Raw genomic sequence first — 17,014 nt, 5'->3', positions numbered from 1 at the left:
TCTAGATTTTTGGCTAAATCTCGGCTTGAGTAGTTTGGAGAAGGCGTCTAGACTGTGTGGATTAAGTTTTGGTAGGATTATTTTTGAATTTGGCAGTCCGGTAGTGCCGGATCTGACCATGGCAGTAGGAACCGCCGGTTCCCAGTCTTGCGCGGTACTACCGCTCCCGCTGGAGCGGTACTACCGCTTGCACGGTACTGCCGCCTATGGCCAGCGGTACTACCGCTGCCTGCCAGATTCCATCATTCCTCTACCATTGTTTGATCCATGTTGTTTTGTTTGGAGGCTTACGCTTTTTCTTTCGTGTTTGGTTTTTCTGTTCGTGTGTTTGGTTCCAGGTGATGAACGTCCTGAGGAGCAAGTCCGCCGTGTCAACCCCGGTCGTGCAACATCAAAGCGCTACCGCACCTCTGAGTCAGTAGGTGCTTCCTCAAGTGTGGATCCTCCGCCTCAACATCAGAAGAAACTTGCCAACAGGCCGAAGCCAAGGGGCAAGACTGTGACTGAGTTGTCTGCTAAGGAGTTCTGGGAAAGGCGTCGCCGCAACCCCTATGCGGAAGACCAAGAACCCAATTTCGTCAACCGCCCGTTCTGGAACCGCTTTCAGTTTGCCATCTACTTTGATGTGATCAAGGCCAAGAAGAATCTCTATGTTGATGTTCGCTCCATCGACACGGATGCCATGGAAAAGGATCCTGAATACTCTGGTGAAGCTCTTCAGATGTGTGCTCAGCTCAACATTATCAGAATCATGCAGTTCAACAAGGACTTTGATGCAGATTTGGTGGCTCAATTCTATGCTACTGTCCATCTTGGCACTGATGAAGAAAGGACTCTGACCTGGATGACAAATGGCAAGTTACTGTCTGTCAAGTGGAAGGCCTTCATGGAGTTACTTCAGGTGGAAGATCGTGGTCTTGAGACTCATGTCGGCTTTCGCCCTCACCGCAACGTCAACTCCACTCACAAGCAAGCCCTCTGGCCCTACTGCACTATGAAGGTTCACCCTGTGACTAAGAAGGAAACGTATGAGTTGTCTACCTACCTGGACATCCTTCATCGTGTCTTTCGAGAGACCCTCTTTCCTCGCATCGGGAATCTGGATATGGTTCACTCCTATCTCGTGGATATGCTTCTCTTCTGCCAGCATGAGAAGGAAGCAAACACTGGCGAGTCCCTGGACATTTCTCATGTTATGTGGTCTGAACTTCTCACTGCCGTTTCTGAGCGCAAGTGCCCGATCTATGGTCCGTTCATCATGCTGCTCATTGAGAAGGCCTGGGCACGTGTCTATCCCCAGGTGATGCTGGAAATTGGAGAATTGGTTTCTCATGAGATCAAGCGTCTGAGGAAGAAGGACAGTTGGGGCACCCCAGCCCCTAAATCCGAGGGTCCATCTACTGCTGCTGACATGGAGACCGAGGACGGGGCTGAGGCCGATGATGACGATGAGGATTATGAGCCTTCTGGGACAGAGCCCTCTTGGGCAAAGAAGATCAAGCGCAAGATGAAGAAGCTCTTCTGCATGGAGTCTCGTGGTCAGTACATGTCTCATCTGGCTGAGAAGAAGGCCAGGGGGCGTCACAAGGAGCTCATGCGTCAGCTGGGTGCGACCATTGTCAGTGGGTCTGAGGGCCAGATCACAGAGGAAGAGGAGTGGATTCAGCAGCACTGTCCGTGGACCGATTCCGACACCGAGCAGTTTCCGACCGAGGATGGCAGTGCAGATGACCCTGCCGGGATGTGATGAGAGAGCTCCTCAGTTTGCCTTCACCTGGAGCCGTAGCGTTGCTCTTTGCCCTTTTGGTGTCTCGATGCCAAAGGGGGAGAGAGCTTAGGGATTTTCTTTATGGTGTGCTTTATGGTGTCATCGTTTTCTTTGTTGTGTCGTTGTGTTTTCTCGCGATTTGCCTTGTTTGGTTGTGTGCCAGTGAGACTTAAGTTCCAGACATATGGTTGTTTGGTTGTGTGCCAGTGAGACCTAAGTTCCAGACATATGGTGTAAGACATATGCTACCTTATCTTTATCTATGTCTTTCTAGTACTTTGGTATCTTATGAGTTGCTTGTCTATCCTGTTATATTACCTGCTCTCATGTATCCTATGCTTAGGTTGTTGGACTATAAAATATAGGGGGAGTGTTGATCCTAATGTGTGTGTCCTACATTCCAAAGGCACTACTAACTAGGTGCACACATTCGGGGGAGCCCGTCTATATTTTGTAGTTCTAAGTATCGTTACTTTCATGATATATCCTTGTGCAAATCCCTGGTTGTCATCAATCCACCAAAAAGGGGGAGATTGTTAAGGCATATCTCTCGAGATGTAGTTTTGGTGATTGATGACAACATGTTTGCGGACTAATCGTGTGCTTTGAGCATTTCAGAGGTTCATCATTTGGCACGAGACGATTTCTTTCCCCTCGGAGTGTCATTCAAGACGGTGTAGCTCTTTCGCTTCTTTCGGTGGATTAGTTTCGTAGGAGTCACCGTACTATCAAGAGGGGGTCCGCTTTGGTAAGGCTAGGGTGGAATCAACACGTACACATCCTCTTTGCACCCTCTGAGCTTTTCTGCTTCATTGGAGATATCTTTCCTCTCTCTTTAGGCTGAGTCTGGTCCCAGCGGTAGTACCGCGGTACCCAGCGGTAGTACCGCTTAGGGGTCACAGGCGGAAGTACCGCTCTGCAGCGGTAGTACCGCAAGTGGGTCCTCAGCAGTAGTACCGCTACGGTACCAGGCCCCTACCGCGTCGACTCGAGGGGTCATTTTTCGTGTCGGATAGTGCGGTACTTTGCAGCGGCAGTAGGGCGGCAGTACCGCTCATGAGCGGTAGTACCACCCTACCACCGCGGCAGTACCACTCGGGTCTGTCACTGTCCTGCCCTCCAGACTCCACGGTAGTACCGCCCGGGGGAGCGGTAGTACCGCTGTGATCAGTGGTAGTACCGCTGCCTCCTGCGGTAGTACCGCCCTCTGCGGGGCTGTTGTGGGGGGTAACGGTTGGATTGTTCCCCCCACTATATAAGGAGGTCTTCTTCCCCAAAGTTGACCTACCTCTTCCCCCAAAAGCTCCATTGTTGCTCCAAGCTTAATTTTTGCCCGATCTCTCTCCCAAGCCAATCAAACTTGTTGATTTGCTCGGGATTGGTTGAGAAGGCCCCGATCTACACTTCCACCAAGAGAAATTTGATTCCCCCACTTATCCCTAGCGGATCTTGTTACTCTTGGGTGTTTGAGCACCCTAGACGGTTGAGGTCACCGCGGAGCCATAGTCCATTGTGGTGAAGCTTTGTGGTGTCGTTGGGAGCCTCCAATTAAGTTGTGGAGATTGCCCCAACCTTATTTGTAAAGGTCCGGTCGCCGCCTTCAAGGGCACCAATAGTGGAATCACGGCATCTCACATTCTGTGAGGGCGTGAGGAGAATACAGTGGCCCTAGTGGATTCTTGGGGAGCATTGTGCCTCCACACCGCTCCAACGGAGACGTACTTCCCCTCAAAATGAAGGAACTTCGGTAACACATCCTCGTCTTCACCGGCTCCACTCTTGGTTATCTCGTCCCTTTACTTTCGCAAGCTTACTTGTGTTAAATCCCTTGCTTGCTTGTGTGCTTGTTATCATTGCATCATATAGGTTGCTCACTTAGTTGCATATCTAGACAACCTACTTTGATGCAAAGTTTAAATTGGTAAAGAAAAGCTAAAAATTGTTAGTTGCCTATTCACCCCCCCTCTAGTCAACTATATCGATCCTTTCAAAGTGGGAGACTGAAGGAAATATGCCCTAGAGGCAATAATAAAGTTGTTATTTATATTTCCTCATATCATGATAAATGTTTATTATTCATGCTAGAATTGTATTAACCAGAAACTTAGTACATGTGTGAATACATAGACAAACAGAGTGTCACTAGTATGCTGTACTTGACTAGATCGTTGAATCAAATATGGTTATGTTTCCTGGCCATAGACATGAGTTGTCATTTGATTAACGGGATCACATCATTAGAGAATGATGTGATTGACTTGACCCATTCCGTTAGCTTAGCATTCGATCGTTTAGTATATTGCTATTGCTTTCTTCATGACTTATACATGTTCCTATGACTATGAGATTATGCAACTCCCGAATACCGGAGGAACACTTTGTGTGCTACCAAACGTCACAACGTAACTGGGTGATTATAAAGGTGCTCTACAGGTGTCTCTGATGGTACTTGTTGAGTTGGCATAGATCGAGATTAGGATTTGTCACTCCGATTGTCAGAGAGGTATCTCTGGGCCCTCTCGGTAATACACATCACTATAAGCCTTGCAAGCAATGCAACTAATTATTTAGTTGCGGGATGATGTATTACGGAACGAGTAAAGAGAATTGCCGATAACGAGATTGAACTAGGTATTGATATACCGACGATCGAATCTTGGGCAAGTAACATACCGATGACAAAGGGAACAACATATGTTGTTATGCGGTTTGACCGATAAAGATCTTCGTAGAATATGTGGGAGCCATTATGAGCATCCAGGTTCCGCTATTGGTTATTGACTGGAGACGTGTCTCGGTCATGTCTACATAGTTCTCGAACCCGTAGGGTCCGCACGCTTAACGTTCGGTGACCATCAGTATTATGAGTTTATGTGTTTTGATGTACCGAAGGTTGTTCGGAGTCCCGGATGTGATCACGGACATGACGAGGAGTCTCGAAATGGTCGAGACATAAAGATCGATATATTGGATGGCTATGTTTGGACATCGGAATGGTTCCGGGTGAGTTCGGGCATTTACCGGAGTATCGGGAGGTTACCGAACCCCCCGAGGAGTCAATGGGCCTTAATGGGCCATAGTGGAAAGGAGGAGGAGGCGGCCAAGGTGAGGGCCCCCCAAGCCCAATCCGAATTGGGAGGGGCGGCCCTTCCCCCTCCCCCACTCCTTTATATACGGAGGAGGGGGGCACCCCATGGACACACAAGTTGATCATCGATCTCTCTTAGCCGTGTGCGGTGCCCCCCTCCACCATAATCCACCTCGGTCATATCGTAGCGGTGCTTAGGCGAAGCCCTGCATCGGTAAACTTCATCATCACCGTCATCACGTCGTTGTGCTGACGAAGCTCTCCCTCGAAGTTCTACTGAATCGTGAGTTCGTGGGACGTCGCCGAGCTGAACGTGTGCAGTCCGCGAAGGTGCCGTAACTTCGGTGCTGGGATCGGTCGATCGTGAAGACGTATGACTACATCAACTGCGTTGTCATAACGCTTCCGCTTACGGTCTACAAGGGTACGTAGACGACACTCTCCCCTCTCGTTGCTATGCATCACCATGATCTTGCGTGTGCGTAGGAATTTTTTTGAAATTACTACGTTCCCCAACACTTGCAAATTCCAAATCGATGACCATCCTTTGCGTTCCACTGCTCCATTTGACATCTCATCAGTCTCCTCTAACCAAGCTTCTCTCCACATCTTCATATTGTGAATCATTTTGTAAGCCGAGCTCACAGAAAAACGTCCCTTGGGATCTCCCGCCCAAGCCCAGAAATCATCCACTTGGATGGTGCAAAGTGGTATTTTGAGAATTGCCTCGGCATCAATTGGTAGAAAAACTTGTCTGCCTCACTCCTCGCGCCATGCAGCCGCTGTTGGGTCGATCAGTTCCTGTACAAGCTGCGGGGGATTCGCCACCAGAGATGACAGGGGCTTCATTAAGCCCACCCTCGGGATCCAATTATGGCGCCAGATGTTGGTAGTAAGTCCATCACCGATTCGCCTAATGACTCTGTGGTTAAGGACATTGCTCCCATCAATAATGGTGCGCTAAATCTAAGAAGGGTGTGACCCAATTTCTGCATCCATGAAGGAAGAAGTTGGGAAATAAACAACTTTGAGTATGCGAGCACTGAGAGATTCAGGCTCTTGCAGCAGCCTCCAAGCCTGTCTTGAGAGTAAGGCAATATTAAAGATTTCGAGGTCACGAAAACCTAATCCTCCCAAGTTTTTTGGCTTGGTCATGGCGTCCCACGACACCCAACATGGTTTCCTCTTGCCGTTTTTACTTCCCCACTAGAATTGACGGATTATGGAGGTTATACTCTCACAAAGTCCCCTTGGGAGCCGGAAGCAGGACATGGAGAAGACTGGGATAGCTTGAGCCACATATTTTATAAGAACCTCCTTACCCCCAGCTGACAAGAGTTTTTGCATCCAACCTCTGACCTTCTCCCAAACCCTGTCACGAAGATACTTAAATGTACCATTTTTTGATTGTCCAACTTCCGTCGGTAGGCCCAAATACTTCTCGCTAAGGGATTCACTCTGGACATTTAGAGCTTGCTTTATCTCCTCTTTCCGAGAATTTGGACACCCTTTACTGAAGAAAATAGACGATTTATCATGGTTAATTTTCTGCCCCGAAGCTGTACAGTAAGTATTCAGCATGTTTGAAACCAACTCTGCTCCCTCCACACTTGACTTAAATAGCAACAGGCTATCATCTGCAAACAGTAGATGGTTAACAGCAGGAGCTGTCGGAGCCACCTTGATACCGCCAAACGCAGACAACTGAGAACTGGATTTTAAAAGGCACGAGAGGCCCTCTGCTGCAAGTAAGAAAAGGTAAGGGGAGATAGGATCTCCCTGTCGAATACCACGTGTAGGTTTGAATTGCTCAAGCTTTTCACCATTAAACAAGACTGAGAAGGATGCTGATCTGACCATCCCCATGACAGTGTCAACCCATGCCGAAGAAAAGCCCAACTTTATCATAATAGCCTGGAGGTACTCCCATTCCATCCTATCATAGGCTTTCATCATGTCAAGCTTCAACGCACAACAACTGTTGGTTTTGGATCTATTTCTCTTCATAAAATGTAGGCACTCATATGCACAAATGATGTTATTATAATTAACATTCCAGGGACGAAAGCTTATTGTTCTTCAGAAATAATGTCAGGCACGATCACCTTCAACCTATTTGCAATCACTTTCGAGGCAATTTTGTACAGAACATTGCAAAGACTGATAGGTCTATACTGGGATAGATGGGTTGGACTTGTTACCTTTGGTATCAGCACTAGCACAGTATGTTTTATGACCTCTGCACTCTCCTCCCCCTTGATGATGCGAAGAACCACTGCAGTAATCTCCTCCCCACAGACATCCTAGTGTCGCTGATAAAAATGCGTCGGGAAACCGTCAGGCCCTGGTGCCTTTGTTGGGAACATCTGAAAGAGCGCTCTCTTGACCTCGTCAGTTGTATATGGAGCAGTCAATATTTCGTTTATAGCAGGCGTGACCTTGCGCGGAACATGGACCAAAACATCCTCCACCCCACTCACCCCCTCGGTGGTATACAGGGTTCTATAGAAACCTGTAACCATAGTTTTCAGTTCAGTCGGGTCATTCGTGAGCACTCCCATTGAATTATACAAAGCTCTTATCATATTACGCTTACGCCTCATACTTGCTCTCATAAGGAAAAATCTGGTGTTTCTATCACCTGCCGAAAACCACTCCAAACGCGATCTTTGTCGCCACATAATTTCCTCTCGGTGGTACAACTCCACCAGCTTCTCATTAAGTTTCATCTCTACATGACTTGGGCCCGTGCGTGCTGGATCATTCTGAAGCGTCTCTAGTTGACGGTTTGCATCCTTAATCTGTTTCCGAACACTTCCAAAGGTGTCCCTACTCCACACTGACAGGTCCTTGGAGATGGCCAGCAGCTTGTCCCGGAAATCCCCGATGCCATACCCTCGTGACACAGCGTTCCATCTTGAAAAAATGCCGGCCCGAAGGCCTGGCCATAAGGATCAGCATGTCATGGCAGTTATAAAGGCTGGCCCGCATTGCTTTTCAACCTTATGGACCTTTGGTTTAAAAAATTAAAAATATATTCTTTTTTAAAAAGAAATCCACTGTAGAAAATATTTTAAAAACTAGTTACAAATCAGATAGATTGCATGCCGGACCATGCCGTGTCAACCCTCAATTAACAAGGTCGTGTCGTGTCCGGCCGTGTTCCATAGCGAGCCAAAGGTCAGCCCTGCGCTTTTTATCGTGTGTCGTGCCCATGGGCAGGCCCGCACGACATGACCTATATGGCCAGGTTTGTCTAGCACACAGCTCAGTTGTAAATGGGTTGACCAGTTTAGCCACACTGGATAGATTTGTCCGGCGACGACTATATCTCGAATTCAGCCAGACGGTAGGATGTCTAGCATTAAGCGTCTACAATTCTGGGCTGGTCCAACAGCGTGCCTTTAAAAGAAATGGAGAAGAGAAAGGGGAGCACCCATGATTCGATCCGGGGTCTCAAGCATGATAGGTAGTGCCGCTAGCTAGTGAGTCAGCACCGGGTTTGTTGAAAATAGTAGGGCGCAACGTACTTAAGGGGAAAAGAGCCAGTTTCCATGTGTTTTTGTTGGGTGTTTTTGTTTTTCTTCGTTTTTTCACCGATTTTTCTTCATTCCTTTCTCCATTTTCACTAGTTTTTCTCTTTTCTTTCTTTTTTCGATTTTCTTTAGTTCTTTTCACAGATCTCATTGTTTTGTTTTTCTTTTCTTTCTTTTTTTTCTTTTTTTTTTCTTATTTTGCTTTGTTTTTCTTTGTTTCTTTATCGGTTTTCAATGGCTTTTTTTTTCTTTCCTTTTTCTTCATTTTTCATTGGGTTTGTTTTGTTTCTTACTCATTTTCATCTATTTTTCCTTTTGTTTTCCCTTGATTATTATTGGTTTTCTATACACAGATTTGGTATATATCTAATACATCTTTTTAATACATGTTTACCATTTTTTTAATTCAAGTTTAACATTTTTGCATACACGATCAATATTTTTTCTATACACATTTATTTAACATTTTTCAAATCCTTGATCAACATTTTTCAAATACAAGATTATATCTTTTATTACACAGTAAACATTTTTTCTATACATTTTTAACATATTTTTAAATGCTTGATTAACATTTCTGAAATAAAAGATTAACATTTTTTAATACATGGTCAACCGTTTTGCTATACACATCTCACACTTTTTACATGCATGATTAATATTTTTTCAAATACTTGTTCAACATTTTTCAAATTATTAATTAACATTTTTATATACATGATAAAAAACTCATAATTGTTTTAGTACACGGTCAACATTTTTTATACACATTTAACAGTTTCCAAATGCTTGATTAAGATTTTTCAAATATTTGTTCAATATTTTTTTCAAATGCTTGATTATCATTTTCATATACATGATCATTTTTTCATCTTTTTTTAATACATGGTCAACATTTTTTCTATGCACATTTAAGTTTTTTCAAATGCTTGATAAAAAATCCAAATACTTGTCCCAATTTTTTTATGTTTAATTAACATTTTTTAAATAGATGATCAAATTTTTAATGCAAATCTTTTTATACATTTTTTGTACACGTGATACACATTTTCTCTATACACATTTGTCATTTTTCAAATGCTTGATCAGCATTTTTCAAATCTTTTATGTAGATTTTTTAATATATATATATATATAATATTTGAAAGTATATATACAACATGAAAAATAAAGCAAACAAAAAACAAAAACACAGACAAAAACGAGGCTGTAGTCTCCCACCCCACGCGCCTGGGCAGGCACATTTCGCTCTCCCGTTCGGTCCCTAGATCTCGCTGCAAGCGAGACATAGGGTGCCCAGATTTCTCCGCCGCCGTTTTTGAAAAGGACGCCGATAACTGCCACACGTGTGGTGTATCGGGTGGTTGTGCCGCACGCCTCGTGTGGCATGGAGAAGAACCCGCCCGCACGACCGCGTCCGGGCGCGTGCAGCCACAGCCCGCACGTCCGGTGTGTGGCAAAACCGCCCACACGTCCGGGCAAACGACCGCGTTGCCCGCACGACCCAGCACGCCAGCCGTCCCGGCCTCCTTTCGATCCCCGGTCCGACCTGCCGCCATCGTCTCCTACCTCTCGATCCCCTACCTGCATCGCCTTTCTCCTCTGGTTGCCATGGCAACCAAAGCAGATCCCTAGCGCCTTCCCACCGCTAATCACCCACCCCCACCCCCACCCCTCCCCCCCACAACCCCACCTCCCCAGACAGCGAGCTAAAAAAGGTGGATCCCCGATTTCCTTCTGTTTCCCGTCCTTCTGCCCATAAATTTGAAATTGCAAATTTGCCCACAAAAGATGGCGACTGGATCCACCGCGCTCATTCTCAGTGCAAAAATCTTACTGATTTGTGTGTATTCGCGTTTGCCCACCAACATACACCAGATCTGTCATGTACTGTTCTAGAGTTGAGCTATGCTTCTGGGTTGGGTAGGTGCGAGTAGTTGGTAAGGAAGGATGCGTAGGAGCCACTAGAAATAGGGAGGGAAAGGAGAAATTTGACAAAGGAAGAGAGGAAAAATAATTGCCACTTGTATGTAACAACAGTTGCCATCTATCGTTGTCATTAGTTGCCACCATGTTATCTTGTTGCTTGCCATCCTATTGTATTGTCTATTGCCATCGCTTCAAAGTGATAGCTGGCATCCAGAATAGGAAAAAGAATGAATGTGCATGTCCTACTTGCCATGATGTGTTGGTTGCATACGCAAGAAATGTGATAATATTGTCGTATCATCTTCTGCGTGCGAACAACAATAATGCTTTTTGCGGATTGTTGATGCGTTCTTGTTAATGCAGTGACTGACAACACAGTGGCAGAAAAAAAGCAGAAGAATGAATCGCGAAGACGGCACTGATCCTTGGTTTTCTCAAAGGCCGGAAACGCCCCCTTGGGATGCAGCAGAGTACAATCAACTCATTTCTGTGGGGCCGTTGCTGCCACTACTAGAGCAGTACGCGAGCATCGGTACGATGCATGATAAACAAAAAAGAAACGGTTTCCATGTTCGTGACGATGAAGATGCCATTCTACTTATGTCCTGCAATCTCATTTTTAGCAGGTTCTTATGACCAAACCACAATCAGTGGGGCACCATGGCAAGTTCAGTCACAGGGCGCTAATGCTGACAAATGTACGGGCAACCAACTTCAAGTAGTTAATGTGGCAAATCAAGGTAACACATACGAAAAAGAAACTTACTGTTGTGGACATGAAATTAAACTTGCAAGGATGGCAAAAGACTCACGAGTTACGTCGGAAAAATGTAGGACCTTCATGCAGCACGTGGCATCGGGCGGCAACCATGTACCTGCCATCAACGTCGTACACTGGTGAGTACATGAAGTGAAGTTGTGGACAGTGAATTAGGAGAAAGTAACATAGCTAACAGCTGTAGTTGCCATGCCTGGACAGCTGTAGTTGCCATGCACGGACAGCTGCAGTTGCCATGACTGGACAACTAGAGCTGCCATGTGTCATAATATGTGATTGCAAATGTCTAAAACAAGTGTGGATGACACATGTGAACAAACATGTGTGACATGGATGCACCGCTACATGTGTCATGTTGAACAAACTACAGTTGACATGCAATGACCAACTGCTGCCATGATCGCAGGTTGTTACGGTGGAACCACACCGGCAAACGTCTCATGGCAAGTTTCACAGTTGCAGGACAGCGCTATTGCAGATAGAGCACATCAAATTGGAATGACAGACCATATAAGATCGGCACATGCGGCACAACAAGGTAAAAAATTGAGTGAACCAGAAAGCAGTACTGCATTTGCTTTTGTGGGATTAGCATGTGTGGAAAATTAGATTTTTAACGGTGGTGGTGGAAAAAACAAACAAAAAATGCTACCAAGTGGTCGTGTGCAAGGATTCATATATTGTCTTCGGGATTTGCCAATTGCTATAAGAGTGTGTGCAACATTCATGATTGATCACATGCCTATTGAGCTCAAGCCTAGAATACAAGTTTCGATGCTAGAATATACTGGTTGCCATGTATTGACAGTAGTAGTTGCCATGTATGTTGGACTGTAGCTGCCATGGCTATAGAATCCAAGTTTTGATGCTAAAAGAAGTTGGTTGCCATGTATTGGCAACAGTAGTTGCCATGTTTGTTGGACTGTAGCTGCCATTACTGGAGAACTACAGTTGCCATGCATGTCCATATGCAGATTCACGGCTTGCTGTGTGAATGATGTCATGCAAAATCGCATGCAGTTGCTATACTCCGTTACGATAAACATGCCATTCAAGCAAAATCTTACGCTCGTACCTGTTTTTTTATTGCTGGACCTTCAACTACAATCAACAGCGGCGCGGGACATCTACTGCGGCGAGCTCTAAGAGCACGGAAGACGCGTTCCACTAGCCAGCCAACAATCATGCGACAAACAATGCCGAGTCAGTGCCGGAAATGGCAATCGTTCCAGCAATGCCGACAAGCAAACCTTTGCACGCCAGCACAAGCAACACTCAAGCAGATGAAACAGCCGCCGATACTGAAGTGAATGATGAAACTGATGATGAAGCACAAGGGGATGAAGATGGTGGGCAATCAGAAATCATGGTACCTCAGCCACCGTATGTTGGGCAGAGATTTGATTCGTTTGAAGATGCAAAGGAATTCTACCAGACATATGCAAAGTTCCATGGGTTTGCGGTCAACACCGAATACCATAGGAAAATTAAAAAAACTAACGAGTACAACAGAGGTGAGATGAGGTGCTACAAGGCACGAAGGAACAAGAAGGGGAAAGGTGTTGCGGCTGTCGTTCCAGAACGAAAGAGAGGTGTCATTGTCATGACGGAATGCCCTGTCCGGTGTAAGCTGAACGTAGATGGAGCACGGTGGATGGTCACTAAATATTTTGACGAGCACAACCACGAACTCATAGAGAAGTTTGACCTGGTAAAATTTCTGACCGCCCACAGAGGATTCACCCCCCTCAAGAAGAAATTCATAAAGCTGCTACATGATTGTAACGTCGGTCCATCAAGAATGGTCCAGATACTATCCCTCATCCACAACAAAAATGGGACTCTGAGTAGCATGCCCTACATACCGGCAGACGTCACAAACCTAAAGGCAAAGTACCATAGAGAGAGCAGGTTGGCTGACATAGAAGCCATGATAGCCTACTTCGATGAGAAAGCGAAGGAAGATCCAGATTTCTTCTACAGGATAAGACTGGACGATGAGGACCGTGTCAGGAACATGTATTGGGTGGATGGTGCTGCAAGAAGAGCCTACAAACATTTCCGAGATTGCATTTCGTTCGACGCGACATATCTCACTAATATGTACAAGATGCCATGCGCTCCATTCATAGGAATAAATAACCACAATCAGTCATTGCAGTTCGGATGCGGGCTCGTTCAGAACAAAGACACGGATGGGTACACTTGGTTGTTCAAGACCTTCTTGGAGTGCATGGGTGGACTTGCTCCGATGAACATAATAACAGACCAGGATTTTAGCATGCGTGCAGGCATAGATGAGGTCTTTCCGTTCGCAGTGCATAGGCACTGCAAGTGGCACATTATAAAGAAGGTTGAGGAGACGCTAGGACCGTTCTTTGCTGACCGTCCAGAGCTGCACAAGGCATTCGAGCTGTGCGTGGACCACAGCTTGACGGTGGAGGAGTTTGAAAGGAGTTGGATGGCTATGATTGAAACATAAGTGTAAGACAACGAGACGCTTGCTAGCCTGTGGGAGAAGCGAATGTACTGGGTGCTGGCCTACTTCATGCAGTGCTTCTTCCCGTTTCTGCAGACTACGCAGCGCAGCGAGGGGTTCAATGCTATTTTGAAGCGGTACGTGAGCCCTGGCAACTCATTGCTGCAGTTTGCCAAGCAATACTCCGCTTTGCAACAAAAAATACTGGGATCTGAGCTATAGCAAGAAGCAAACACCGCGCTCAAGCAGCCAAAATTGCTAACGTATTTGCCGATGGAGAGGCAGATGAGCAAGATATACACCAACAAGATTTTTAACAAGTAAGTCAGCTGTGTTACAATCTTATTTGCACAAGCATGAAGGTAGTAGGTGCCATGTGGAATGCAATGCAGTTGAAAAGCTTATTTGAAAATGATGATTTATTGAAAGTAGCCATCAAGTACAGAGTAACCATGATATGTAGTTTGCCATGTTTAATGAACTACAGTTTGCCATGTTTAATGAACTACAGTTTGCCATGTTTAATGAACTACAGTTGCCATGTTTACTCAACTGCAGTTGCCATGTTTACTCAACTGCAGTTGCCATATTTGATGAACTGAAGTTGCCATGTTTAATGAACTGTACTTCCATTGGCCATGATGGTATGCAATGCAAATGCCAATTAAAGATGTTATGAAATTGCCATGTTTACTCAACTACAGTTGCCATGTTTAATGAACTCCAGTTGCCATGTTTAATGAAATGCAGTTGCCATGTTTACTCAACTGCAGTTGCCATGTTTAATGAACTGTAGTTGCCATGTTTGAACGATCTGTACTTTCATTGGCCATGATGGTATGGAATGCACATGCCAATTAAAAGTGTTATGCATTTGCCATGTGAAAAAATATCATGCAGATGCCATAGCCATCATTCATTTTAGATGCCTTTCCTACATTACAGCCTACAACAACATAAGGTGCTACAAAAAACATCACACAAGAGTTTAACAAAACCACACAAAACTTGCAGATTCCAGGAAGAAATAAAGCGTGCCAGCATGTACACGGCTTTCCAGGTGGACGAACATACGTTCAAGGTGTGTTCTATCATGGGCATGTCGGATTCAGAACCTGAAGACCCAGATAAGGGGAGGAACTACTTTGTAAATGCCTTGATAAGCGAAGGCGAATACTACTGCCAATGCTGCAAATTCGAACGGGACGGGATTGTGTGCTGTCACATACTGAAAGTAATGGACATGAACGCGGTGACATGAATGCCCCGCCATTTTATACGGCGGCGATGGACTTGGGACGCTGACGACGCATTGGGGCCGCAAACATCAAATGCAGTTTTGGCTGTGCATGATGAGAGACCAGAGTCAACCATGGATGTCGTGAGGCACATTGTGTTGACAAAGAACTATGCTGAGCTAATAGATGAAGCGTGCAAGAGCGATGAGACAGCAAGGGTCGCAGAAAAACACAGGAAGGCCCTGAAAAGAGAGCTTGATGAGATCAAGAAGAGGAAAGCTGAGGAAGCCTTACACAGGTTCCCCCGTACCACAAGTGTGCCTTCGTCCACGGGGCCATCATCTGAAAACTCGGAGGTAGGATCTGGAACAGCAAGCACACAAACCCAGGTCAGTAACCCGCCCCATTCCATCACAAAGGGGCGTCCAAAAGAGATAAGATACAAATCGGGATTGGAGATTCAAGCAAAGCACAAGAAAACAAAGAAAGGGACGGGCAATCCATAAGCAACATTGGAGCACTGTGACTTGGTTGTTGGTGACATTTTTTGCAAGCTAGATGTTCTAAAAATTGTAAAAATGGTAGAACGACTCTTTAGGCGAATCAGAATCTGAAAAGGAAATGCCATGAATCAATGACTGCAGTTGCCACATGTGTGGTACTGAATTTTCCATGTTATTTCTTCGGAATCTGCCATGCATTTTCTACTGAATCCGCCGTGTTATTTCAACTGAGTCTGCCATGCCTGTTCTACTGAATCTGCCACGCCTTTTCTAATGAATCTGCCATGTTAGTTGTACTGAATGTGCCATGTCATTTATACTGAGTCTGCCATCGTGTATATTTCCGTGTGCAGGCAACAAATTTTAGTCCACACATATTGTATTGTGTGGAAACTATGGAAAACAAGTTGAAACGATCACGTGCAAAAACCGTAAGGGTACGGCTGCATACAAACTACCCTGCTAGCCGATACAGTTAGCAGTGCAAAAAAACCAAAAATACAAATGAGAAAGAATGATAACTTTCGCTAACCATGACTGATCAACTACATTTGCCATGTTTTCAGACATCAACGACGCAGTCAAAACACCAAACTGGTACTGCCAACCCACAAACGCGTAATAGTACTGAAAGCACATAAACGTATCTGCTGTCACACCTAAGTAGGTTCACATCCACACATATATTACAAACTATTCAAATGTCGCTCACACGCCACCACTATATACTAGGCTACGGGGAGATGCGGTCATAGCATATTACACGGACATAGTTTTGAAAAGGAACAAGGTAATACCTTACATTCCTCGGCAACAGAATGTAAGGTAGGCGTTCGGTGTGGAGCACCACGTGATCACTTGTACTTCTTGGTGGCTTTCTTTACAGCTTCCACTATAAACTCTCGTGCATTGGACCGCGTGTTGAAATCTTCATTCATCAACCAGTTCCATGTGTAAATTTTGCCAAGCTCGACGACCATTGTAGCTGTGACGACAGGGACCCGTCGACCTTCCCACTTAGCAAGGTATTCCAACGGTGAAAGCCACAGTCGTGCCTATAAAACAAAAGAATCAGGTGAACTCAAGAAAACAGAGAAAAATCATAAACTTCAATGAAGATGTGACAAAAAGGGTTAGCATTGGTGTAGAGGACACATAAAAAATATAGTAATTACCCGTTTCCTTACTTCATAGTCGCAACGTGCTCGATTGGAAAATGTCTGATCTGCACCTTTGAGTTTTCATAGTGACGGTTCCATGTCTCTTTGAGGTTGTTGATGAAGTATTCAACATGCGTAGTAAGGTCTACATCAGCTTCTGAACGCACTGAATCAAGCACCTCAACTCGTTGATTCTTGAGGTCAAGGCAAATCGCATAGTGGTGACCACACTTGCCATGTGGGTCCTGTGGTGCAAGCTCCTGGAACATGGGGAACATGACCTGGAAGTAAAAATAAATGAAGGAAAAAAGCAGAGTTCACATCAAGAACAGAAATGATGTAGTTGGAAAAATGATGTCTAAGGACATCGCCAGTTGCACTAGAAGGCACATGAATGACAAAGAAGCAACATGTGTCCAAAAAAGTACACCATAGAAGAAAATGGGTAGTTGCACTGTGTAATTGAAAGAAGTTGCCATCCATGTATGGACTAAGTTGCCCAGTATTGTAGTTGGAGTTGCCACATAACTTGCAT

General features: G+C 45.2%; 1 protein-coding gene across 1 annotated transcript; it reads left to right on the top strand.

Moving 5' to 3' along the window:
- Positions 1-12,315: 12,315 nt before the first annotated feature.
- Positions 12,316-13,581, top strand: LOC109779663 (protein FAR1-RELATED SEQUENCE 5-like). The gene has a single exon (XM_020338316.1). The coding sequence runs from the start codon at positions 12,316-12,318 to the stop codon at positions 13,579-13,581; it is 1,266 nt and encodes a 421-aa protein (XP_020193905.1).
- The last annotated feature ends 3,433 nt before the right edge of the window (positions 13,582-17,014 follow it).

Source organism: Aegilops tauschii, chromosome 7, assembly GCF_002575655.3.
Source record: "Aegilops tauschii subsp. strangulata cultivar AL8/78 chromosome 7, Aet v6.0, whole genome shotgun sequence".
In the NCBI taxonomy this organism is placed as follows: domain Eukaryota; kingdom Viridiplantae; phylum Streptophyta; class Magnoliopsida; order Poales; family Poaceae; genus Aegilops; species Aegilops tauschii.
Note: the sequence above shows the minus strand (reverse complement) of the source record. Positions and strands in the feature narration are given on the sequence as shown.

Coding starts and splice junctions, on each gene's coding strand:
- LOC109779663 (XM_020338316.1), top strand. CDS start 12,316: ATGGCAATCGTTCCAGCAATGCCGACAAGCAAACCTTTGCACGCCAGC.